At 47.6% G+C, this 26,098-nt stretch overlaps 1 protein-coding gene across 2 annotated transcripts; it reads right to left on the reverse strand.

Moving 5' to 3' along the window:
• Nucleotides 1-206: 206 nt before the first annotated feature.
• On the reverse strand, nt 207-26,098 carry LOC119170631 (uncharacterized). Of its 2 annotated transcripts, none has more exons than XM_075886997.1 (9): nt 25,342-26,098; nt 15,836-15,951; nt 15,322-15,431; nt 13,652-13,792; nt 9,027-9,091; nt 7,540-7,801; nt 5,470-5,742; nt 4,320-4,632; nt 207-618 (listed from the first exon to the last, which is right to left on the reverse strand). In XM_075886997.1, exons 1-9 carry the CDS (start codon nt 25,731-25,733, stop codon nt 362-364), a joined length of 1,929 nt encoding a protein of 642 aa, XP_075743112.1. In that variant the 5' UTR covers nt 25,734-26,098; the 3' UTR covers nt 207-361. The 2 variants fall into 2 exon arrangements, with proteins under 2 accessions (XP_075743112.1, XP_037277744.2); XM_037421847.2 differs by having other exon boundaries at nt 4,305-4,632.

Raw genomic sequence — 26,098 nt, forward strand, 5'->3', positions numbered from 1 at the left:
ATGCGTAAGTGAGCGAGCCCAACAAATATACACAAAACGACACAAAAACACGAGGGTACAGAAAGCATAAATTTTTTTTAACACAAGGCAAATCTGGCCAGTTAGTGGTGTAAACGTGAGCATTTTTTCAATAAATATTAGGTACATGTGCCTTCAATATGCAACATAATAAAAACAACAGATACAAAAATTGCACTACTGTACAACTACAAAATATAAAAGTCTGAACATTTCTTTGAAGCTGGAGGTGTAAACGAATGTACACGCGTGATTTTACAACGTGAACAGTATACAGATATAGGTGTATGTGTATATAAACTTCTAATGAACGCCCATTCAGAGGACCAGTGGGGCACAGGCTTCAGGGCGTCGAGGCTGTGGCAGTTGATGCGTAGAAGCTTGCCCCACCACCATGGGGCGAAGAAGAGGAAGCGGCACTGGGAGAAATGCACTGATCGTTGATGGCCAGCTCGGCGTCATCCAGATTGGGAGCCATTGAGCAGTTAGTGCCACCGCTGCTGGTCGTGGTCGTGGTGGTGCTGGTCTGAACGCCCATATCTTGCTTGGGCTGCTGTTGCTGTTGATGCTGCTGCTGCAACTGCTGCACGTGGTCGAGGGCTGGGGAAGTGAAGAACCGAAATCATGTTGCTGCTTTCGTGACCCTCTTTACCTATAAATGTCTTGCACTATCTCAGTGACCACCATGTTGGTGTCCTGTATTACACATGCAAGGTTTGTGACATCACGTGTTAATCTTAATGTTACATCACTAGCCAGTTCTTGTGTTATTGAAGCACAGAGGCCAATGAAGTTCTGGCCGCATCGTTATCATAGTGAGTCCGCATCATTATCATAGTGAAACAGGTTAATGCGATGTGACTATGCCATCTTTACGCCATAAAGACCGCTGAGTTAGTGAATCAGTACATTACAAAGCTGCGACCATGACGTAACGTGCATCTATAATGAGCGTTGTCTTTTCTTCACTGAGCCACTAAGGCATACACACAGCAGGCAGTAAGCATCACCACACCACACCCTCAGTAGAGAAGAACGAAAGGAAGTGAATTCAAACTAATTCGTGGTCGGTCTACTTCTCTATACTGGACGGGAAGAAACAAACGAAGGGATAAGATGGAAGAAGGTGCTATGCAGGTACATGTGTACTTATCCAATGCACACCTAATCACTAGCGATAACAGATACACTCAAGAGACGCAGAGACCAGCACATATACGGGTAAAATTCCTTGCCATTTGGGAGATTTTCACCGATGACTAGCTCACACTGACTACCGATGCACATAACTTTGTACAATACATCACCATTATTAACATAGAAACACACAAACACACACACACAAAGGACAAAGTGGAAGCATGCATGTCAGGAAAATGACACCAAGAGTGGTGACATCCTTACATCACCAATATTAACATAAATACACACAAACACACACACACACACACACACACACACAAAGGACAAAGTGGAAGCATGCATGTCACGAAAATGACGCAGAGAGGGGTGATATCCCCACAGAGGCCCCCAGAATACTTTATGTATCCTACTGATCCTAACTCTGCACGTCACCTCAATTGCCACAATACGCTATTATTATTACAATGAAGCTTCATTATTAATATAGTGAAGCTATATTAATTAGACCAAACCGAATTCCTCTGTACACAATAGATTCTAGCTGAGTGTGGTACAGAAATCGGACAAGCACAAACACTACTCACCAATAGTCCACCAAATATGAAGGAAAAACGCGGGTGGCAATTATAGCGATTAGGATTTCTGCACACACATAGCCATGTAACTGAGGACCTTAAGGAAGCACTGACAAAATTTTGAGGCATCGCAAAAAAGATTTTTTTTCTTTCCTTGGCATGTAGGCCTGGTTAACGCTTTCCAGACACCGAAGCCAACAAACACATGTAACATACTTTACTTCTGCTTAAACCTTTTTGGTCACTCGAATTCTGAAAGACAACCCCACCACCATAGAAATTATATCATGACGAGTCAACACAGCTCGCTGGATTAGCGAATTCTGCATCCGGGATGCGAGCGGAATCGCTCTCGGAGATGCTGGATGTCAGTTAACCCTTCGCTGTTAACACGTAACACGTATAACTAAAACGAGCTACAAAGCACTGGAATAATGAAGTGTTCCTGTCCCCACGTGGTCTATACCTACGTCATGCTGTGTCCACACGTGGCTGTAACACGACTCCTTCAATATCGAAACCTAGAGGTAGTTTTTTTTCTTAGGAACAGACACTGGAAGTATATCAAATGCGTTCCGAGCAACCACAATATACGTTTTTAGAAGCGAAGCTCCTTAGGCCCGCATTCCGCCGTCGAAGCTCCCAGCACTGGGCAAGTGCGGCCAGAAAAAAAAAAACAGGTGCGGGCTCCCCGCGAGCGCAGACGCGGTGGCATATGGCTATCGCTGCGCCGTGCGCGCCTGACTCGCTTAGTCGTTCCCTCCACCGAGCGCAGCAGACGCTCCGTCGCCCACCCCCATGCCCCTATCGCCTTCATGAAAGCCAGCAGCGAGACCAGGCGCACAGCCATTTGCGTACCATTTTTAAGGAGCTTTGCTCATCGGTTGTATTGATCCATGGAACTGCTAGCTTTAGTGTTGACACCAACAGTTCTAACAAAAACAACGAAACGAAAACTTGTAAAGCTCGAATTGTACACCTCTAAAAGATATGTCAGCATTAATCCCAAGATAAAAAAAAAAAAACACCGGGGCAACACGTTTCAGCTTGCCTGGTTAATCATGCGTAGGAAAGGCCTGGGCGGTGGATTTGTTCATACGAAAACAGGCACATAAACTTGGACAGCATAGATGAAACAAAGAGGGTGCAGGCTGATAACAGCCACCGAGAAGGGTACACAGTGTGCCATGACATCCGATTGATTGATTTATGGGGTTTAACGTCCCAAAACCACCATATGATTATGAGAGACGCCGTAGTGGAGGGCTCCGGAAATTTCGACCACCTGGGGTTCTTTAACGTGCACCCAAATCTGAGCACACGGGCCTACATTTCCGCCTCCATCGGAAATGCAGCCGCCGCAGCCGAGATTCGATCCCGCGACCTGCGGGTCAGCAGCCGAGTACCTTAGCCACTAGACCACCGCGGCGGGGCTGCCATGACATCCGAGATGGCGGGTGCAAACACGCTATGGTGTCTGCTTACTCTTAGTGAAGCAGGTACGGGCAAAAATAAAAAAAGACACCCAAATCCCTTTACAGTGGACAAATCACGCGAGAAGTTGCACAAAGGAATACACCGACACAGAAGTTTCTTTCTTTGCCTAAACAGTAAAAAGCGACCATTCAAGCACTCCTCTTAAAGGGGGCTTGCAGCATTTTTCCACACAGGAAACACTGCAAATTCAGTCGAAGATATTTGGAATACGGGAATGCCATGTATTGAAGCACTGCGCAGAACAAGAAATGACCACCCGGGTCACAAGTTTTAAAACCAAGATAATATAAAAAAATGTGTAGAAGGCTTCAGAAATTATGACTGTACGTAGGGTTCTTGAACATGCACCTAAAGATAAGCACATGGGTGGTGTTCGTTTTTCACCACCAGTGAAAAGCGGTCGCCATGTCTGCAGAACGTGACCCGAGCCCTCGAGCTCAACAATTGCGTCATATTATGTCCTAAACTACCATGCAGGGTACCACAGGGAGTTAGTTCCTGCATTAAAAGCAGCCAAAATATCTTCATTCCTCTTTTGCGATGTCGTCCCAACCACGCAGCAAGTGGGCGCACATCAGCGGGATGCTCCGTGTGCCTCAACTTGCCAGCACCGCGCTCGCTATGTTTACTGCTACCACTATAACCACCATCACTACTGCTACATTATGACTTCTGTAGTAACTGGTTCGCTAAGCAAAACAGCAACGTTTATGGCTCCAACAGAAGTAAACACGGTCAACTTTGCTAAGTTTACAGGGGGAGGGAGAGATGCAAAGCTGGGCCCAGCAAAGTTCACAGAAATGACGACATGCATGCTCAAATCATGTCAATGAAGTACACAAACTGAAGCAAGGGTTAGGGGCCCACAAAACGAAGGCGAGTACTCCAGCCAATCACAGCGGGACAAGACATGGTACCACATACACACAATACGTACGTTCGTTGTTTCCAAAACAAACGAACTAAGGAGCTCACTGCGTCTTTTGCCCAGACAGCTAACAGGTATACGAAAGGATCGACTAATCAAACAACTATTCTGAAATAATTATGTTTCCTCCACTGAACACGTACTATGGAAAAGGTTACCGGTAGATGCGACGTGCTGTGGCCTGACCACGCTGTTTCTGGCGAGCGCTAGCCAGTGCAGGCAGCCGGAGGGCAGCACATCGTAGTTGAGGCGAAACAGTGGCGGCGCCACACTCGTTGCTCCGCCGCGGGACCAGCACTCCTGCAGGGTGTGCGCTGCGACGGCAGCCGCCGAAGACGACGAAGTGGCCGAGAACGGGGGCAGCGAGGGACGAGGCTCCGGGGCGAGCAAGCCACCTCGACTGACGGAATAGTCGGACATGGGCGGCCTGGGCTGGGAGATGCTGCCCTGATGCACAAGTGACGACAAGGTCTGCCAACGTAGAAGAGGGTTGTAAGGCAAGTGCGGATCTTCGATGTGATGGTGACATGATAGTGATAACGACCTGGTGGTGATGATGACTGTAGATTGTCGATTGTGGTGGTGATGACTGATCATGACAGCCCGGTGATGACTAAGTGCTTGCTTGTGAACAAGGCTTTCCTACAGGGGCCGAAATGTGCTTTTATTTGATTTTAATTGTGGTCACTGCGCTTTATTGCTTTCAAGCGCTTGCTCGTTCAAGACCAATATTTTTTTACAGTAACTGTTGGGGTTTACATTTCCAAACCGCAATATAATTACTACGAGAGACGACATAGCGGAGGGCCCTGGAAATACCCACCGCCTGGGGTTCCAAGCACACGAGCCTTTAGCACTGTGGCTCCGTCGACATAAAGCCGCCGTGGCCGGGACTCCATCAGACGATTTTCCGGTTTTAGCACCATAACCTGGACTAGTATACACACTACTAGCCACTGCAACCGCAGTGGGTCGAACGGATGATGACTGCCTATCGATAACAAGGATGATGGTTATGGTGGTGACTGACGATAGAGCATTCAATCACGACCAATAATAAACTAATACGCATTCTAGAAAAAGTGTTCGAATAATGCAGTAACAACAGGAAAGGAGGCTTTAATATGTTTTGTCTTAGAAATGCACAATATGCGACGTATATGCACTCTATGCATATACGTTGCAAGCAGAGCTCAAAAAATCATTCAAGAAATCCCCGTACGATGAAGAATGGGACCATCAACTGAGGTGCTAATCCGCATCCATCGAAGTGCAGCTACGCTGAGATTCGTGCGCATGTACACGCACCTCCCGATTCTGGTGCAGCAGGGCTTCGAGATGCGCGCCCGGCGCCAGGCAGCTGTGCGGTTGCCGAGACGTCGAGTGCCACGAGCCGACTGGCGGCTGTGGCTGAGGCGTGGGTTGGTGGTGGCTTGGCTGCGGCTGAGGAGGGAGCGACTTCCACACGCCGCCGGTGAAGTGGTCGTGCATCACGGACTTGGCGGACGCGTACACTGGCCTCATCGAGGAAGGTGCGTTGCATCCACCCACCGACAGAGGGTCCGATACGGAAGGTAAGGCCTGCGGATTGGTTCACACTGACGGACATGGATGGGAAGAACTCGAGATGCGAAGCTTGCGAGCCATCAGTAGTCAATATTCTAGTAGCGTACGAGTACATAGCAAGGAGGTTAAAGTAAAATTTGCAACCTCTTTGCCATAGGATATTTTGAATTCGGTGAGTATTAATAATGGGAATCGTATAGCCCCTTGCAGAAAGTGGCATACACTATTTAAGACGCAGTGCTCACTAAAGACGGAATAGCCTGCATTATATATACATTAGCAGCAATAGCACTTACCCGTTGTCGTAATTTACTGATTTTATGCCCACTACAGGACGACCCTTCCAATGATCTCCAGTTTGTTCCGTTCAGTGCAAGCTTGTATACGCTCGTTTCAATCATTGTGTAATGGGGTATATCTGTATTTCTCTTTTGTGCCACACATTCCTATGAGAGATCAGGCTGCAGGGAGCCTGCCTGTATCACACGAAGCTCCAACAAAGGGGCTTTGTGACGCATGTGTTTCTCAACCCACTCTTCCCTACCCCTCGGCTGCATAGTGCATGCGTAGACGCGGCCTTTTTGAAAGGATGTTTTCTTAGCATGAGCCCACATTTTACACATAGCCGCACGATAGGTGGGCTTAGACACGCTGCTTTGCTGCCCACAGAGAACATATTGTAAATGTAGACACTGCAGCGCCCAGTAATGAGGCTGCCGATAACGAGTTAACCCCTTCCCCAGACACACACAGACGTACACAGCACGATTGGCTATTCCGGTTGTAGAGTACAGTACACTCTTAAAACCATCACAAGATTTACTAAGCTCGAAGATAAAGTTCAGTTTCTCCCCCTGACTTTGCTTACCCATATTTTAAAATCACCTAATAAAAATTTGAGACGTGGATCTGACTACAACACACACCGTCTGTTCAGTGAACTATACACGTTAACAAAAAGAATGCGTGCCCCGATCAAAACATGCTGCCTTCGTCTTGTCAACCCTCCACCTAAAGTGGTTTCATAGAGAAATGTGCACGATGGCTTCAGATGACAAGCGCTGACCAGCCCACAATAAGATGACGTCTAGGAAGTAGTCCACACTGTGCTTCGGCTCCGACGCGCCGCGAGCGATTACAAAACTAGACCGAGATTTTTCAAGGTGAGGACTTTTAGCCGCAGAATGAGTTTTCTGCATCAAGGCTGTGACGGGGGGTTCGGGATACGCCAATATGTGCTCTCACGCATGAGAAAAAAATTAGTGATGATCTTAACGAAGGCAACCATATTAGGATGCGAAGCAGCAGCGGTGCGCACGCCTTTAACCCGGCTGAGACTGGCGTCTACGCAGGTGCTGGAAAAACAGTTTGAAGCGAAACTGTGTAGCCTTTACTAGAGTAAACGTTTCTTCGAAATGCAAACATACGGGAGGCGGCTTGGGTTTCGTGCAAGTGTCATCGCAGATAAGCAAGCCGAAAAAATGTTTCCACATAACATGTGGTCGATAATCGCAGGCGATGGAGAGGGTGAAATGAAAAAGAAGTGTGTTGCGAGCGGGCAGAGGAGCAACACTACCTAGGTGTGTTGGTAGGAGCCGGCAGCTCCTGCGAGTGAGGGAGAGAGTGACGTCAACGCGCAGCTGTGACTTTACCTGCTTGTTATCGTTCGAACAACTGTGGCGGGGAGAACACGGTGCGGCGCGTTGGCACAGAGCCATGGACAGACAGTGTTACACAGGCTAGTCAAAAAGCTGCTTCGCATCTAAAACAGAGTGATGGCCCCACACGTACACAATTGCAGGCATATCTCACCTGCAAGCCGTGGTGCGGGGGTGCCGCGCGCATCAGCCTACTCGCTGCGGCTGCCGCCACAGCTGCGGCTGCGGCCTGGTGGCTCCCCACGCGCAGCTCGAGCAGTCGGCGCCAGTCGGACTGTGGAGTCGTGGGGGTCATGGGCGTCGGCTCAAGGAAGCTGCGAGTCGTGGGACTGGTGCGGCAGCACTCCTGCGGCTGCTGCTGCTGTGGCGGCGGCAACTGCGGTTGCTGCTGCTGTTGGGCAGCCGGGTAGCGGCTCCTGACGACAGACCCCGGAATAGAAGAAGTGAGACCAAACACAGGCAAGTTTTTTTTCATTTATTGGTAGCCGAAAAAAAAAAGGAGAACTAAGTCGAAGAAGCCTATATACAGCGCGAGCACGTATAGTTATTAGTTCCGCCACTCTGGGTGCTGCGATGCATCAAGTGATAAGAAAAAAGTGGCTACATCGTTATACTACCATAGTTTAGTTTTGTTCACACATTAGTATGCAAATCGCTAAACAACAAAGTAGTCGGTAGTCTTGACGGAATCCTCTCGCGTCAAGGCGTAATGAAAGATATATGACATACGCCGACTACACGAACTGTATTTTTTAGTAATGCCTGCGCTTCAACAACCAGGAAGGCTTGTCCACTTTGACTAAACAATAGAGTCGCGTAAAGACCCAAACATTGTAATCCCGAAATTTTCAGTCATTTCCTCCCCTCCTCGTTATGCTTCCTTTACCACCGCCGAAACGAACTCAGCTGTAGCCACTTCCTGGGACCGATGTTGCTTTTGCAGGCACGAGTCAATTGATATAACTGAGCACCGCGGTATAACACGATAAGCCGTAGCATCGCCCGAGGAAGTAGCAACAGTCATGATGGGACTGACGACCCATTATAGTAGCTAAGCATACTGAGTATTCCCCTTTCTCCTGCCGTCTAAGATCAGGACAAATTGTGTGTGGCGCGCTCTATAACTGCCAACGGTGACCGACGTAACTGAAAAAAATTCAAGGGCACATGGTACAGCGCCAGACCTTGTCCTTTTCTAATCTCTATGTGGGTGCTTTGTGCTGTAAGCCATAATGAATCTTCATGAACTAGCCCAGTGTTCCATCTTGCTTAATTTTACAAGAGCTCGCCGAAGCTGATCCGGCACATGCGCAAGGTAAATCACAAACGGTGATTGCGGGCATGACTTACAGAGTCAAGAGGAAATTGCCTTAAAAGTTAATAACTCACAGCAGTCACTTAGTCGTATTCTAGAGATGATCACAAGGTTGTAATGTTACAGTCATCGATTCAAGAGGGCAGCAACGAACAACAAAGAGAGATGCGTACTTAGCGAAGGTAAAGAGGGAGACATTCACACACGCACCACCGCACACGCATAATTTTTGCAGCCGATTAAAACACGTTCAGCAAGCTGTAGACAGTGGTTAACGTGTAACTATGTTTGCAGAGATGAAGAAATTGAAGCATTATCGGGCTTACCTGGACATTTCAGATTTCCGTACCAGCAGAAACTCACTGGCCAGCGCCGTTCTGTTCATGCGGACCTGGGAAGAACAAGGGTAGGATGTTTGGTACGCCACGTGGATGAATCCCACCAATATAACTATATAGTCTACGTACCAGTGCACTTAACTTTGTTTTTCTACTTCCGTATTTTCATCCACTCACTAGCACCAAAGCCACCACTCATCATAAGCTGGAATGCATCAATGAAGTAAAAAAAGTAAGAAAAGAGCAGAAAGAGAAAATCACAGCATACTTATGGAGGGAATGATAAGTTGGGCGAAGCATTCGTCAATTTATCTATCTGTGTCTGTCTGTCTGTGCATGTGTCCATCCAGTGAACACTTCAAGTACCGCCATCCAGCGGATATCCTGTACTAAACAAGAAGTGGCTACTACTACAACGACGCGGGACATACGACCCACGGTGTAGAGCGCTTCACCCCTAAAAGTGCATCTCTAGATAGCTACAGTAAAAGCTCATTAATTGGACACTCAATAATTCGAAAATTTGGATAATTCGGACTGCTCTATTGGTCCCGGCCAAAGTGCATGTTGATATATGGGACCAAACCTTCGTAAATTCGTCAGAATTCGGCTCCGCACCGCTTCATTCGGAGAAATGGTGACGGCTTCTGCTACATAAAAGTGTGGTAAAGCAGCGCTGGCACCACTGGAGTGAAACCGAAACCTGAGTGGCATCGCAATCATCATCAACTAGAGGGGGCGACCGCAGCGTCACCGAACGTCGGCGTCTTCTTTATTCTCCACCACTGCGCGATGACTGCAACTCCGACGTCATTTTCCCTTGTGTTCTCGTGTCCGCACCATATCTTCTTGTGGAGTTCTCTTTTTTTTCTTCCTTTGCGATCGTAATGCCACCACCATCATGCACTACAAAGGGAACACCGAAAATGCAGAAGAAGTACGAAGCAAAGTACTTGGCAACTAAAGTGGAAATTTCGGAAGCACTGAAGAATGGCGAATCATGACAGCCCGTTTGTCATAACCAAGTACAACGTGAAGCGGAGCACGTTGGGAACGTACGTGAAAAATGAACAACAGACTCGACAAGCCTTCCAAAGCGAGAAGTTTCATGCATCTAGACAGTGGAAAGCTTTGCTGCGGTGGATTACTGACTGTCGCAACGCGCATCTGCCTTTGAGTGGACCTTTCCCCATGGCAAGATGAGAAGTACGCTGCAATAATGAACATTGAATCGTTCAAAGCGTCAGAAGGGTGGTTTGCGAGGTTTCGAGAGAGACACGAACTTGTCTTCAGAAGTGGGTGCGGCAAAAAGGCCAGCGTTGACAAAAGCGTGACCACCGAGTGGAGAAATGTGAAGCTTCTGGAGCACGTCGCCGCTTATAAATCACATTATGTGTTCAATGCAGACAAAATTGCCCCATTTTTCAGAGCTCTGCCTGACGAGACAGTGACATTTAAAGGGGAGGCGTGCATTGGTGGCATAAAGTGCAAGCAAAGGATAACTGTACTTCTTGCCGCCAATGTGACTGGCACGGAGCGCTTGCCACTACTTGTCATCGGGAAGGTGCATAAACCACGCCATTTTAAGAAGATCAAAAGCCTTCCTGTCGAGTACATGGCGAACAGGAAGGCTTGAATGACCTCGGACATTTTTCACGGCTGGCTGCAGCAGTTAGACCGGCACTTCATGTCTAAAGACCGCAGGATAATTATGGTTGTTGACAATTGCAGTGCCCATAACTGTGCAGCCAAACTGCAGATAATCAAAGTAGTTTTTTTGCTGCCCAACACTACGTCTGCTCTTCAGCTGATGGGCCAGGGTATAATTCACTACGTGCCGCAGGATAATTATGGTTGTTGACAATTGTAGTGCCCATAACTGTGCAGCTGGACTGCAGATAATCAAAGTAGTTTTTTTGCTGCCCAACACTACGTCTGCTCTTCAGCCGATGGGCCAGGGTATAATTCACTACGTGAAGTGTAAGTACTGCAGGCATCTGCTAGAGCGAATGATCCTATGTTCAGAAGCTGAAAAGTTATATCAAGAGGACTTATACCCCTGTCACATGGGCACCCCCAAAGAGCGTTTAACTCCCTCGTCCTTGCGACAACGATGATGCGGTCCGTGTCACACGACCACTCTTACGCAAACGAAGGTAAACGGAGCATTTTGCAAAGGACGTTCAACGATCTCCTTTCGCAGCGAAACGAGGTACTCTCGTCCCTAGCAGCCTAGAGGTCAGAGAACAATTTCGAGCACTAAGTGGCCGCAGTGAAAGAATAATACATTTTGGCAATATTAAATATTCTTTCGTTGTAGTACTCATTCACAACGCGTGTTTGTTTACATATATTTACGCCTTCCAGAGTTCACTTACTCTCAACACCGATGCCCTACACACCGTGCCTCGCGAGTCGAGCCGGCTGGCGCTATTGAAAAAGATTTTGTCGATGTGTGTGGTTGTGGTCGACGCCACGTTGACATTTAAGAAATGACCGAAAATGCTGCAACATCATCACCTGCCTCAACGACTGCAGAAATGAGTAATGGGACCCCACCAAATCCAAGAGTAACCTGGAGCAAAAATGACACCCGAGTGTTAATTAGAATCTGGGAGGACCATCTTCCTGAGCTCAGAGGAGAAAAACAGCGCTAGAGTGTATGACGCCATTGTCGCTGCTCTTGCACAGAGGGGTATTGAGAACGCGCCGACTAGTGCATACCGAAACCGACAACCTCACCAGAAGTACAGGCGAGTTCGCACACTGTTGAATGCATACAGCAGAAAAGCATGTGTGTTCCTAATAGCTGGTGTGTGGTCGTATGCTAACCCGTGTAAGTTTTTGTTGGCACTTTCCGTTGGTGCTATTGCACGAAGCACATTTCATTACAAGCAGTTATTTCGAGGGGCTAATTCTGTGTAGATATTCTCCCGTTGCGTTGTGTTACTTTTGTGTGTCAACGTTTGTTAGTCGCATACCTACTTAATAGTGATTTTTTGTAAATACCGCATAATGAGAATTCACAAAAAAATCAATAGAGATGAAATTAGAATACTTTTTCGAAAATCAAACAGCACCAGCTGAGCCCCCTTGCGGCAACTGTTACAACCTTTTCATTGCCGTGTGACACTGCCACAACTTCTCCGTCGAACCCCCTAGGGGAGATTTATGTTGACGGTGTTCAACGGAGTTTGGTGGTGGCCATGTGACAGAGGTATTACTCGGCATCTGAACATCATCACCTACGTGTGAAAAAACACTTCGCCACAAGTCATCGCCAAATGTTTTCGGCACAGCAGTTTTGTGAGGCCCAAGGATTTGTGAGGCCCAAGAAGTTTTGTGTGTCAGCCGAGTCCACCGACGATGACTGCCAGACTTTCGATGTTGCCCTTCTCACAGATGTGACCCTTCAGGACTACATCGCGATTGATCATTGTGTCGCCACAACTAGTCTCTTGACCAAAAAAGACATTATTAATGTCACGGGCGCCCAGGAAGGCCACGATTTCGACGAAGAGTCATGCGAGATGCAGCCGTGACCTCATCGCACCTCACGGGAAGTCTCAGCAGCATGAACGTTTGCCTGAACACTCCGACAGCTTGCGTGCTGTTGGCCATTTGGAACAGTTACGTAAGATGGTAATGTCGACCGGAATCTGCGTGAAAACACAGGACGGCAATCACCAAATACTTCAGCAAATAAAGGTATGCTTCTGCAGCTTTATTTTAATGTTTTTCCTGTTTACTTGTTAATTCGGACATTTTTTCCACCATGAAATCCGAATCAACGAGCTTTTACTGTACTCATAACACCGAGTGTGGTACACCTTTTTCGAAATGGGTACCTGCAAAACCAAGCCAGAGGTACTGTAAAGTTACCCCACTCTCCCTTTCAGAAAAATTGATGGTTGCCGGACTGGTTATCGAACATAGTGCTTCCGCACTGGAGGCGGCGGCCAATCACTTTATTAAAGCATGGTAAAAATGCCACTCAATTACTACATAATGCAGGAAAGAAAAAATTACAATTATGTACAATTAAGCTGGGGCAATTAAATGCCAACCTCGACAGGCTCAAGGACTGGCGTCAAATATAAGCACCTATTCGAACTTGCACTGACTTCACAACATTTTTTGCAAAATGCGTAGTGATAAATGCCCGTCCTGTGACCACACCCCACACTCGAACAGATAATAGCAGCTTACACAGCGTTTGGCAGACGTCGTCACGCTGCTCATCAAGGTCAGACTCAAATTGGTCAGACCTTCCATGCTGGTCCTATGACGCTAACTGAAGATCCTTGCCCTAGCCCCAGCGAGAAGTAGTAGCCAGATGTGCCCTGGACTGCCCACCACCATCAGTAATTCCAAAAAGTTTTATTCAAATGAAGTTGTTCCTCTCCCTTAATGGGCAACAAGTGGCCCTCGAAAAAGTTCTCCTGAAGAAAAGTTAGCTCTACTGCAGTTTTTCTTGCATGATCGTGACAACATGTAAGGGCCCCCCCCAAGATCAGATCCCTTATATCTATTTCTCTCTCCTGATATGTGTCATACGATATTCCTTTAGACATGTATATGAAACAACAATACATGTGGGAAGAAACACTGACCTCACTGCTCAGCGACACGACGAGGAAGGCAGTGCCTCGCAGCGGGAATCGAATGGCCGAGCTGCCCGACGGCCACTGGTCATCCCGGAGCTCGATGAGCCGCAGCGTCGGCTCGTACTCCCCGCCCACCTTTAGCGTAGTCTGTGCCGATGGGAGAGAGAGAGAAAGAGATGTGTGCACATGTATAGTGCCTAGAATACTATAGCACATGCGTCACAAACTGCACAAAATCTGCAGTCCGTGGGTAGATAGATGCCAAATAAGTTGTGCGGAATCCCGCTAAGAGGCGAAAGGGCTATATACAGGATGATCGACAGCCACCTGTTTTCAATTGGAAGCCACTGTTCTGGCTATTTTCTGCAATGAAATAACGAGAAAAGAGTCCAAGGGAGCGCAAAAAGGGGTCCAGGAGTTGCACTCCTTCAACTCTACCCTTGTTATTTCTTTGCGCGTAATAGTCACAGCTGTGGCTTCTAAATGAACATGAATCGACTGGCCAAATAGCATGCACTTCTAAACCACCCATTTGATGCACAAAAACCACGAGAAAATCCATACGGTTTTCTCAGATATGAAAGCTTAATTGAAGAAAAATCTGTCCTGGTGCAATGATCGACCCCGGGACTAACACCTTTCTGGGGTGTTGGTGCCGGCTCAACCTTTCAAAACCTTTCATTCATAACTATTCCTTTTGTAACACTTCTGCCAGCTTGCGGGACTCCACAGAACTCATTCGCTATATTCATGGCCTCCAGCATTCTGTGCCGGCAGATTGCAATCTCGCAGGCCATGATATATTCTATGTCCATGTGATTTGAGTTTCCTCATTCGCCCTCGCGCGGTCGATTGCTAACACCTCTGTTAGCGAGGTTAGCGACTGCCCCTGAAAGACGTTGGTTCCACGTTCGATTATAGATTCCGGAAGCAGGATGAATTTTTCCTCAACTAAAGCTTTGCTTTCGGAGAAATCCATACAGACTTCGTTGTGATTTCGAACTACAAACGGGCAATTGTGAACTATCCCATTGAAGTGGATACATCTTGCTGAGCGTGATGCTGCGAAAGAAGCACTTCTCTGTGCACTACAGTACCTAAACATGGCGGCAACGGTGATGTCAGTGCACAACATCATTGCACACGACTCACTTTCAAGCTCGACGGTGGAAGTCTTCCAGCAAATTGTAATAGTGATCGATTTCTTGTTTGTACGTTTCAGGCACTATTTTGCTCAACCAAACTTAAACACAATGTCTAGAGTTCTGCATATTTTCTTTTTAGTTTGTGTGCATATCAGTCACACACATACATACTTGTACTGTCAACAGCAAAATTTTGCGGGATGTGCAGCGCGTGGCGGAGTGGCGGAAAACTGCACTGCTGAGCCACCTATTGCGAGTCGTGACATGCACCGTGGTGTTGAGATTATCGGGCACGGCTTCTGAGATTTAGATCCTCCAGCAGTGGAGAAAGCTTTTTGCTAAGGCTTTAGTTTTGGGCCACTCCTCCACAACTCGCAAACTTCTGCTGTTGACAGTATGTACACTTACCATTTATGGAAAAGTAAATAAAGGTTGCTAACGCAAGCACTTCCAGTGGTTTGCCACATTCTGAACTATTAAGACTCCTTTGTGAATGTACAAAACAGCACTTTTGTGAAATATAGCACTCACACCACTCTCTTGCAACCCGCCATTGGCGATAGAGTTGAGGTTGAAGTAGAGCACGTTGCCCGTCCACTGTAAACCCGGCAGGTTGTTAGGCCTCGGGGTGTAGTATGGCTCTGAAACACGAAAAGTTGGAATGTTGAAACATGGTGTTAATAATTGCTCGAAAATATAAGAAACCCAGTTGTCTTATTTATAGGAGCATCTACTAAGAAATCTTTCGTCACGTTTCATTTAGTTACGCAGTGGAGCCAGAATTTCACGGAGAGAGCAAGAACAATTACGCCACCATTTCATGGGTATACACTTCAGTGTAGGATATCGGAAGAAAAATATGTAAAAGAAAAGAGGGGAGGACTTATTGCTCCTCCAAAACCTATCTGTAAATGATACTGTTGTGCGCGCGTGCGCGCACACACACACACACACGCACACGCACGCACGCACGCACGCACGCGCGCGCACACACACACGCACACACACACACACACACACACACACAGTCTTTGCAAGCTCGTACCGGTGTAGCAGTAGGGGAGAGATGCGTCGACCCCGCTCACTTCGACAAAGTCCAGGGCGAGGAAGTAACGTCTGTTGTGGCGGAGACCAGTCAAGCCGATGTGTAGACAGGGAAACCTACAGGGAAGATCCCAATGAGAGTATTGCGTTATTAAAGTAATGGACGACACAAGTTAACTGTTAAACTGACAAATCGCAAATTGAAAACCACAGGCGATGGCGAATTACCAGCCCAACGAGATGCGAGCCTTCGCACTCTGCTTGATGACGTTATGCTATAATTGGATAAAAAATTATCAATGTCATAGCTTTCATGACTTCGGGCTAGAAAATGGAAGCTCCAGTGCAATTAGCCCAATGTGCTCAATGTCCAATGACCAGCCAAACCATCCCACGCTGCCAGTTTCGTTCTCTAGCAGTGAAGCTGATGCGCCTTACTGCCATGCACCCTTAATTGGTGGCCTGCGGCAATGGCACTAATGGCATCGCGCAAGCTGCTGCTGCAGCCCGATTGCTTGGAAGTTCAGTTAGACAGTAATGCTTTCGCGTTCCGTCCATTCATCCATCCATACATATCTGATGCACCGAGCGAAATATGCTGCGATTGGTCGAGCAAGAGCCTACGACTTCCCGCCAGTCTGCAAGCAGCTGTCGCATTGTACGTGGTATCTGATTTTTTTTACAAGAAAGTATACCGAACTTCAGCAGCATCATGCTACTGCCAAGAACACAATCCAAAGTCCCAAGAAAAAAGTGTGACAACTCGAGAGTGACGCAACAAATATTTCGCAAAATTTGAAATTTCTGAATGATGATCAAGCTCGCACTCGCTCAAGAAGCAGCAGCTTGGGAAAGTCTTTGTCTCCGTACACCATCAAGGAAGGCCTTCAAATTAAATTTGCTTGTGGTACAACAGGATATGAAACGCTAAGAAAAATGGGATAACCTCTCCCATCCAACAGAACACTCACGCGAAGGATTCAAGATTTTAAGTTCCTCCCAGGCATTCTTCACGAAGTGATCGATGTTATGAAATGCAAAGCTGAGACTATGGAGAATGTCGAAAAGGACTGCGTCCTTTTTTTTTTTGGACGAAATGGAGATAGTGCCGGGGTTCGAGCTAGACCGTGCTGAAGACATTTCTTGGAGAAGTAACGCTTCCCCCGAAGCCTCAAGAGCCTGCGAACCTCGCTCTTGTATTTATGTTAGGCGGCCTTAACCAAAGGTGGAAGCAAATCATCGCTTATGAATTGACTGGGAGAACCGTTGATGGTCGTTTGCTGAAAAACTATGTATTGGAGCTAGTACAGCTGTGCAGTCAAATATCTCTGAATGTTCGCGTAGTCACTTCTGACATGGGCTCCGCGAACCGCGCAATGTGGAGGGAGTTCGGCTTTTCAAGTCACAGAGATTCTTCGACAGTATACGTTGCATACGTCATCCATGCATGGATGGCAAGGAACTTTTCTTCGTGGCTGATCCGGCTCATGTGCTGAAAAAACTCAGGGGCCAACTCTTGAACTCTAAAGTTTTCACGCTGAGTGAGGCCACAGTGGCCAAAAATAGCCTGCCTTCTACAGAGGTTAACGTGGAATATGTTGAGGCGGTACTTGAACACGATTCTGAAAGAGAACTGAAGGTAGCGCCAAACTTGTCCGAAGTTCAGACCAGCAGAGGCCACTTCACCGAAATGAAAGTTGGTGTCGCTGTACAGCTAGCTTTCTCGGGAAGCTCCTCCAGCTATCCGCTTCCTTATAAAGGAAGGGCTACTAAAACGGGAAGCGGAAACAACAGCTTGGTTCTTGGAGCTTATTTCAAAGTGGTATGCACTGATGTCCTCGCGGCATCCAGAAATGGCGTTGTCACAGAAACAAGGCCAAGTACTATGAAGCGCTAGATACATTGCACATGGCAATGGAACCAGTGAGAACTACGAAAATGGGTACCACGTCACATCGGAAACCGTCGCAAGCTGGCCTGCTCATATCAACTACGGTTGTTATTCGCCTCCAAGGAGTGCTCCTAAGTGACGAAGGATACGAGTTCTTTCTTACAAGTAAGCTGCTGCAAGACTGCTTAGAGAATCTTTTTTCTGTCGTGCGGCTTCTGAAGCCGGTTCCCAGTGCCTATGATATCAAGTGCGCTCTGAGACTCGTGAGCGTAAGCCAATTTTTGCATACGCCGCGGACGGGAAGTTACGAACTTGATGACCGAGAGTACTTTGTAGACCTGCTATCCCAGGGGAAGAAGGCCTGTGCCGAGAACGAAGTTGAAGAGATTGACGATCCCGAGATTATGTTCACTGAAGAATTGTCGGCAACAGATTGCAGTATTCTGTTTTACCACGGAGAATTCATTTTGAAGGGAATATTGAAGTCCGTGAAGTGCGCAAAGTGCAAAGATGCTCTCATTGGAACTGCGAGCGACGAGTATGCTTCACTGACATCACTGAAAGAGTACGTTTCGGACGGAGACAACCTTATATATCCGAGCAGTGGAGTGATGAAAGCCCTGAAAGACTATGAAGAGCATTTTACGGCCATCAACTCTTGGTGCACGGATAAAATAATCACGATGAAGTCGCCGCTTCTGCAGCATACCTAAGCAAGGCACACCGCCGCAGCCTGTGTGTATGCACGGAGCACGAGGAGGGTAGATACAGAATGCTCACTGAGAGGTACGCACGAATAATGCTGCGCATCCAGCTTCGACAGTTGCCAGCCGATAGTTTGAATGGGAATTCCAGCAAAACTTGTGCCGGCGTCAAACTCTCGTAAGACATCAACACACTAAGATCAGCTGTATGTCCCAAATTAACTGAAAAGTATGCCTTCTGTGCTGATCTGATGCCAATATATATACGTTTGCAGTTGTTAAATACTTGTTTTTATGCTTCACTGTTTTTGTGTTTCAAGGTTGCCTTTCCGTCTGGTCTCAACTTATTACGTAGGTCGTTTTTTTTTTATACTCGTGCACGATCACTGTGAAGCAACCAGTGACAGTCCTGAGAAAATTCTGTCATGGAGTGCTTTATTTGCGTAATTGCCTCTGTCAGCATAGCATTTATGCATACAAATAAATGACCTGTACACTAATTCTCGAGTGTCATGTAATTTCAACTCTTTGAGCAAGCATAATAATGGTGAGAAAGTTATAATTTCATTATAGCTGGATATATGCATTTTTCCTTGTGGATAATGACCTGCCGTGCATTTGTTTAGAAGCACTTGTGCTCTCATGTTTTTGCTTTATTATTACCTATTTTAGTTACTTATTTTATTTCTTTATTTTTGACATGTTTTGTCAAACAAAATGTACTTAGCATGTATTCTCTCGTGTTACATATTCTTTGTTACTTCTGTGCAAATGAACCTTTTTTAGTTATATCCCTAGGTATTCTTTCAAATTCTCATTGAGCTATGAACTTATTGAGCTTTTTGTGCATATTTACATCCTAGATTTAAACTTTTTTGGTATGTTGCGAACAATATAATGTGTATTTGTTGTTTAATATTTAAGTATAACCAGTACAGAGGCCTTTTGACAGGTATTGTTATACCTTTAGCTTCTGTACCTTTCTTGGTGTAATTCAAGAAAAATAAAGGATCTGAATCTGAATACTGCCCCTCGGCACTTCATCATGTGTACAATACGTATAACGCAATTTATGATAAACGAGCAAAGTATAAACTTAGCAAAAGAAGCCGTCATAACCGCGCTTTGGCAGCTTCGCAACACTAAAATTCGCGTTTAGCGATATATCTACTGCTGTTGCTGGCACGCATATGACTGCTTTAAACAATTATTTGCGTATTTGGAATGCAGAGTTTACAAGGCAAATAACTAAGTGACCTGCCGGAACTCTCGTTTGCGGCCGAAGGAAGAGGATTCGTTTTAAATATAACGAAGTGTATACGTCAGCCTATAGTGCACAACACATGCACAGGCCGTCAGTTTATATGAAGTGCATCGTTCCCTTAATAAACATTTAGATAACAACCGCACTAAAAGCTGTCCAAGGTTCAAAAAGAAAAGAAAAAACACAGCGCGCGCTTATTTCTGGACATTTCCGCGCACCGCAAGCACCTTGTATAGCGCTTTTCGCATGCTGTCTAGCTGTGGCGGGGGACGCAATGGCGGCCGTCGTAGCAGACGACGCGCCTGTCCTCACCCTCAGCGGTGCGCGCAGGCATCAAGGCACCCTAGCAAATGTCAGGATGGCTGCGCCCCTACCGCCGACGGGTGGCGAAACATACTCAAACTCTCCCATTGTATTCGCGACGGGCGAGAAGGCGGTAAGGAAAGAAGCGCGCGCAGGTGCAGTCTAGCTCGGCCGTGGCTATAGAGAGCTCCAAGGCGCGTGGACCCAGTCAAATGTATAGATTGTACGTGACGCCACAAACACGGGCTTCTCACCGCACTACATGATACAACGGCGGCCACTATCGTCTTCGGAAACCACATCATTAGCGGCCCGATAGAGCTATAATCGCTAAACATACTGCATACATCGTAACTTCGCGTTGCATGAGTCATGACTGTATGCATGCTCACAGCGACCATGAACCGCATTTACAAGTAATCGAATGACCTCGGTAACGGGAGTTTAATTGCCCTGCGAATCGATTGCCGCGCGAGTTTCTCGAATCAGTCATCAACGAGCGGAGTTCCCAGGTTTTGCGCGTCTTCGCTCTTCTCCCGTCCCGACGAGCGCGCTGGAAGCTACACATGCAGGGAGCGATGGCACGGGCGAAAAATTTGCGTAAATCGCCCTCTTTTCGTAGCGATTCCTGGGCGCGAGCGTGGTTCACTGTGCATGTAATGGTAGCAGACTGTGGAGTACGGCGCCGGTACCCCGTGGTAAGCAGCGCAACTGGTGCCTTGAAGGGCCAGTTTGAACATACTAAGTGAAGACAGAGCAGGAATTACACACGACACGAACGATGTGTTCGTGTTGAGCCCTGAAAGCGGCGGCCTATGTCACGTGGCCCTCGCTGCCACCACTGCACACTCGTTAAGTGCCGGCGCGGAATGCCCCGCATTGTCCATGATCGTCCGCAGAGAATTTCCACAACGAAAACCTACAAGTCCTCACTGTTTTGAGCTATTTCACAACGCCGGTGCGCATTCTCAACGCAATGACTACCACGCCAGCTCAGCGCGCACTGCAAATAAGTTCCTGGATTGCGGCGAGACAGTTCTTGCAAACCTCGGACTCCAGTCTATTTTTCTACAATCGCACAGAAACAGAGCTGAGATGTTTGTCGGTTGTGACTATACCGAGGTGTGCGGACTGAACGCTTGAGTGTTCGCGTATTACTTGACACTTATTTTCTCTCTCGCTTTACCCCTCCTCCCGTGCTAAACCGATAAAACCTAGTTAAACTATCTTCCTTTACTTTGCTACTTGCTTGCTACATGCTTGTTTGCTACATGCTTGTATGCCCTGTTTATAATCTTATATGCACGTTGTTTTTGTCCTATCATCCCTCTTTGGCCATGAAATACAATCATGTAATGCATCCGGTTTGCTTTGCTGTCTGCCAGGCTCTGCCACTCAAGCCACCAACTGGCTTTGGCAGGCCTAGTCGCATGTACTGTTTTATTTGAAGAAATAAAAGGTATTAATATTATTATTATTACTCTCTCGCACACACACATCGGCTTTAGGCCAGTAGCATGCTATCTGCTGTTCGACGTCAAATAGGTGCCGGCAGCCCTAAAGATAGAGGACAAGGCTCTGTATGAAAAGAGGGCGCCTGAGAAAATAGCGACTTGATTCGCGCTCCGATTCTAAAACCTCTTTGACACGCATGACTGCGACACTTGACAGAGCTGTTCGCAGCAGCGCCTGCTTTCCGGAGCACGTGTTCGCTCACCAAGCTTGCGGATGGGGTGTTCATGAATTCAGATGCTTCTGGAACGGTTTGCCTGACGCTAGTCCCAAAGTAGTGGGAGCAGTTGGCGGGATATCATGCTATCATCAAACACACCGAGCCATAACCTCGGCAACAGCGTCCCACAGTTTGCAGCTAGCGCCAGTTAAACCAGTTCAGGTCACGTTGCGGTGCATTTGCGTTCAGCGGGTTATCACCCATAGTTTCGATTTTTATTGGACATTTTGCAATTCAGTGAGCGCTCTCTTGCGTACGCTTGAAAAAAACACCTGTAAGTTGTATAACAATGAACCGACACAACCCGACAAGTAGAACTGTTATTTGAGACACGACAGGGCTGTAGGCTTAGCCAGCGAGAACAGCCACAACGTCCTGCCACAGCTCCCGAGCTATGTCCGAGCCTCTCGTGTTTAGAGCTGACGATGTAACTGTTGAGCTTTGCATGGTCTGCTACTACTTGATTACAGTTGCTTTTCCCACAGCAATGTTTTCCAACCAGTAGACCCCTTCCTAGACGACTTTTCTAGCTCAGAGGACGTTCACCCCTCCACAGTGCAGCGAAGGTGCGGCAGAACCAAAAAGGCTTTTCGAAGCGCACTGCAGGAACGTCACGTCTTATTTCATGTTCCCCCGTGCAACGAAAAAAAAAAACGGGAGAAACGAAAGAAAGGAAATGCAATGGCGAATGGTGAATGAAAAAAAAAAAAATGCCGCCATATCCACGAAGTGAATGATGATGAGTGGGCGAAGCTCCGGAGGTAAACCTGGTAAACCATGAATCCTCCGTACATTTTGCCCACTCGATTTTATTGCAACCCTCCCCCTAGCGTACGCCGCCGCACTATATCGAACGATGACACGCGCCATATGTGGCATCATTCCTATTTTATAACACCTCGCATCTTTCATAATCAACTACACGTACCGCCGTCTAGTTTATAACATCTTGCATCATCCGTCCGTCTGGACGGACGGATGGATGGATGGATGGACGGACGGACGGATGGATATGGCTGTACCCTTTAGATCGGGCGGTGGCTAGCGTAATACTTAGAACTGAAGGAGAGGTGGCTACATACAGGGGACGCACAGTCCACGCCTTAAGGAGCTTCGCTCCTAAAAAGTTTGCCGGCTAGTCCGTGGTCGAGGCTACCTGGTTGGAAACAAACTTGTTCGTGCACGCCCAGTAACTATTTTGCAAACTTTCCATTGGTTGCCACGTTTCATCGGTTATCGCTTGGTACACGAGACCCCTGTCATGCTGACACGTTTTTTGGTTACGCACTTCCTGGACGTGATTGTGCACCCTAGCTACAGCCGCAATGACGTCACTGCATATTACCCTATAAAAGTGCAGCACTCGATAAACTTAACCTAATCAACGGGCTCTGCGTAGCTAGAGCAGTATGATGGCAACCACAGCAGCTGTTCCTATCCGAATTCACCCTTCCGAAAATACGCAGGATAATTTGCTTTCACATAACCGTGCCGCAAGGAAGGAAACATTTCTGCGCCTAATATTAGGTGTTTCAAACTATTCTAGAATGTCGAAGTGGATATTCAATTACTACGTGCAAACTACTGGTCCGTATAGGTGTCATGTGCGCTTGCACAGAATTGGTTGAAAGAACCTGTCGTTGCGTCAAGCAGTTTTGATGCCTGTTGCGAGTCTAGTATTCTGCCAAACAAATCAGTGGCGTAGCCAGGGCGTGGCACAACAAACCCGCGCTTCCGCTCCCGTTTTTTTTTTTTTTTTGCCATGGCATTCGAAGCACAATACGACACTCGACCACATCTGCCTATACACTCCTCCCCGCGCCAACTATGGGTCGTCCAGCGTGCCGAGGAAACCACTTCGGGACACAGTCTCGGCACCGCATTCGTAGTGGGTGCCCAGGCACACTGCAAGACGCCCCACTCCAATCTTCTTGATTCTAAAACGAAGTTTATGTTCTTCGAGGGAAAAAAAAATCTACCTACGCCCCTGCGCACAATATTACATGCGCGACAATCATACGAAGGTTTTTTTTTTTTTTTCTCACAAAAGTTTCAAGCAATGACGTGGTTCTGTAGTATAACACCTGCTTGCAACGTAGACGGTCCGGGTCCGATTCTCAGTTCCAACCGAAAGTCGTAATGTCATTCGCATCTTTGTCGATTGTACGGTCACAGAGAAGATTTTTCGCTTTCAACCAACGACACCGACGCCAGAATTTCTGCAAAACGAGTTCTTGAGCGCTATCGCATTAAAAAGCACGGTATTATAAATTTTGCTCTTTTTGAAGGGCAGAGTGAAAAGCCCTGCTTAAACACACGCGAGCAAGAGCTGTATATTCAGAAGAGAATTCGGCACCGATCAAAAATTGAACTCGCAAAATAAGCAACACACAAGCTGCTGACCGTGGTAATGTACGGACTCGTGCAAAAGCAGTACTACCTAACTTACAACCAGTTTTTTTTTTTTTACGGGGTGGGGGGGGGGGGGCTTTGCTGTTCAAATCAAATAAAATTTGACCAAATAATTTCCACCGACAAACGTCAAGTAACTGATGTATACAATGAGCTACAGTATAACGTGCTTTCAACGCCATGACTAGTGCCACGGAAGGTGATCCTTCCGTGCCATATAGCGGGCCAGCGAAATGAGCGTGAACGGCAGTACCGACAATAGCGAAGACGAGAAGCCGACTTCACGGCATGCATGAAAGAATGAATAAACCATGTACTAAATACATTGCTTGATATGTGGGGTTTAACGTCCCAGAACAACCATATGATTATGAGAGATGCCGCAGTGGACTCCGGAAATTTCGACCAGCCGGGGTTCTTTAGCGTACACCCAGATATGAGCACACGGGCCTACATCATTTTCGCGTCCATCGAAAATGCAGCCGCCGCAGCCGGCATTCGATCCCGCGACAGACGAGGAGGAGCGCAGTGTTCGTTGTCTGAAAATTTTGCACTGGGAAGTTCAATAATTAATTACCAACTAGCCCAATCTCACACTTTAGTAAATACAGCGTTGGCTTCAGCGGTAATGAGCAATCACGAAAGATTAAAGCGGATTTCACACCCTCAGTCGGTCGAAATAAACTTGTCCCAGTCCCGAGTCAACTTGCGACGATGTGAACCGCGCGAAAAAAAAAAGACAAACACAACAGCCTTACACCAGCCTACACGCTATGTAAATACTTCGCAGGAGCGTTAGTTTATTCGTGCAGTACGATCGAGCACCACCATAAAAGAAGGCTGAAAACACGTCGCGAACAAATATTCCGGGTCAGCGGGTCAAACACGGCGAAAACAACGCCACTAATTTTTCTATCACGAACTAAACAAATCGGCCGCACGCGCGGTACGAGTGGGGCGCAAGAAACAAACAAATAGGCTATACGAGCAAAAGCCGTAGCGGCAACTCAAATTTAATTTTGACCTGCTAGGGGTCGGCCTACCAATGCGCGCGCTTTTGCTGCATCCTATCACCACGAAACTGCGGCCGCCGCGACCAGGAGTCGAAACGGCGCCCTAATTAAATGGCGCGAGACAGCCGAGCCACCACGGCGCGGGCGACTGGAAGACCAAGGAAAAACCGAGCCGTCACGTCACCTACCTGCCTCCGTTGGCCACCACGATACCAGTCATGTCGTCCCTCTGGTTGTCCCGTACGTTGAAGCCGCGGTTGTCTCCGCAGCAGCAGCTGACCGGCGACCCGCGACGAGTTACCACGACGCCGGAGACTTCCGAGGCTTCGTCCGTCGAGCTACCACCGTCGTCGAAGCTACCACTGCTCCCGGCTTTAGCGCTGCCGTTGGTGGCTACGTCGTCACTGGGCGAACCGAGACCTTCGTCCAGCGACGAAGCCGGAGATACGACACTCAAGACGCCGTTGCCCCCACCTGCTAAGCTCTGCTTAACGCCCTGCCTCTTGGGATCCACGACGACGTCCGTGTCTTGCATCAGTTCTTCGAGCATCCTGAAGCACACGGCTTCCGAGTCCGTCATTTGGGCCCCTGGTCACCTGTTCGCTGGCACAAATGTGTGTTCCCGCCAGTACAGTACGCGTCGCCCGAGCCAAAGTGCGAGCGTTTTCAATTCGTCGCGGGGAAGGCGGGCGGCGAGTCAAAGTCAGCGCGGGCGAGTCCAGAGATGCCTTCCAGAATGATTCGTCATACACCGGTACCCGGAGGAAATCCAACAAAGCCCGGTGCCGCAGGGTACGTAAAAACGCAACAACTGCTGCCACGCCGCATGCGAACTTCGCCACTCCGAACGGACACGGTTGCCGGGACGTAAAGGGGCGACTATGCACCACGAGTAGCCGTCGCCGCATCGGCCAAACCATTCACCCGCTGACAGCTCGGTAACTT

The sequence above is a fragment of the Rhipicephalus microplus genome, chromosome 2 (assembly GCF_043290135.1).
Source record: "Rhipicephalus microplus isolate Deutch F79 chromosome 2, USDA_Rmic, whole genome shotgun sequence".
Lineage (NCBI taxonomy): Eukaryota > Metazoa > Arthropoda > Arachnida > Ixodida > Ixodidae > Rhipicephalus > Rhipicephalus microplus.

Coding starts and splice junctions, on each gene's coding strand:
- LOC119170631 (XM_037421847.2), bottom strand. CDS start 25,733: ATGACGGACTCGGAAGCCGTGTGCTTCAGGATGCTCGAAGAACTGATG. Junction 13,793..15,321: donor GCGGGTTGCAAGAGAGTGGT/GTGAGTGCTATA, acceptor CCATCGGCACAG/ACTACGCTAAAGGTGGGCGG. Junction 7,802..9,026: donor CGGAAATCTGAAATGTCCAG/GTAAGCCCGATA, acceptor GTCTGTCGTCAG/GAGCCGCTACCCGGCTGCCC.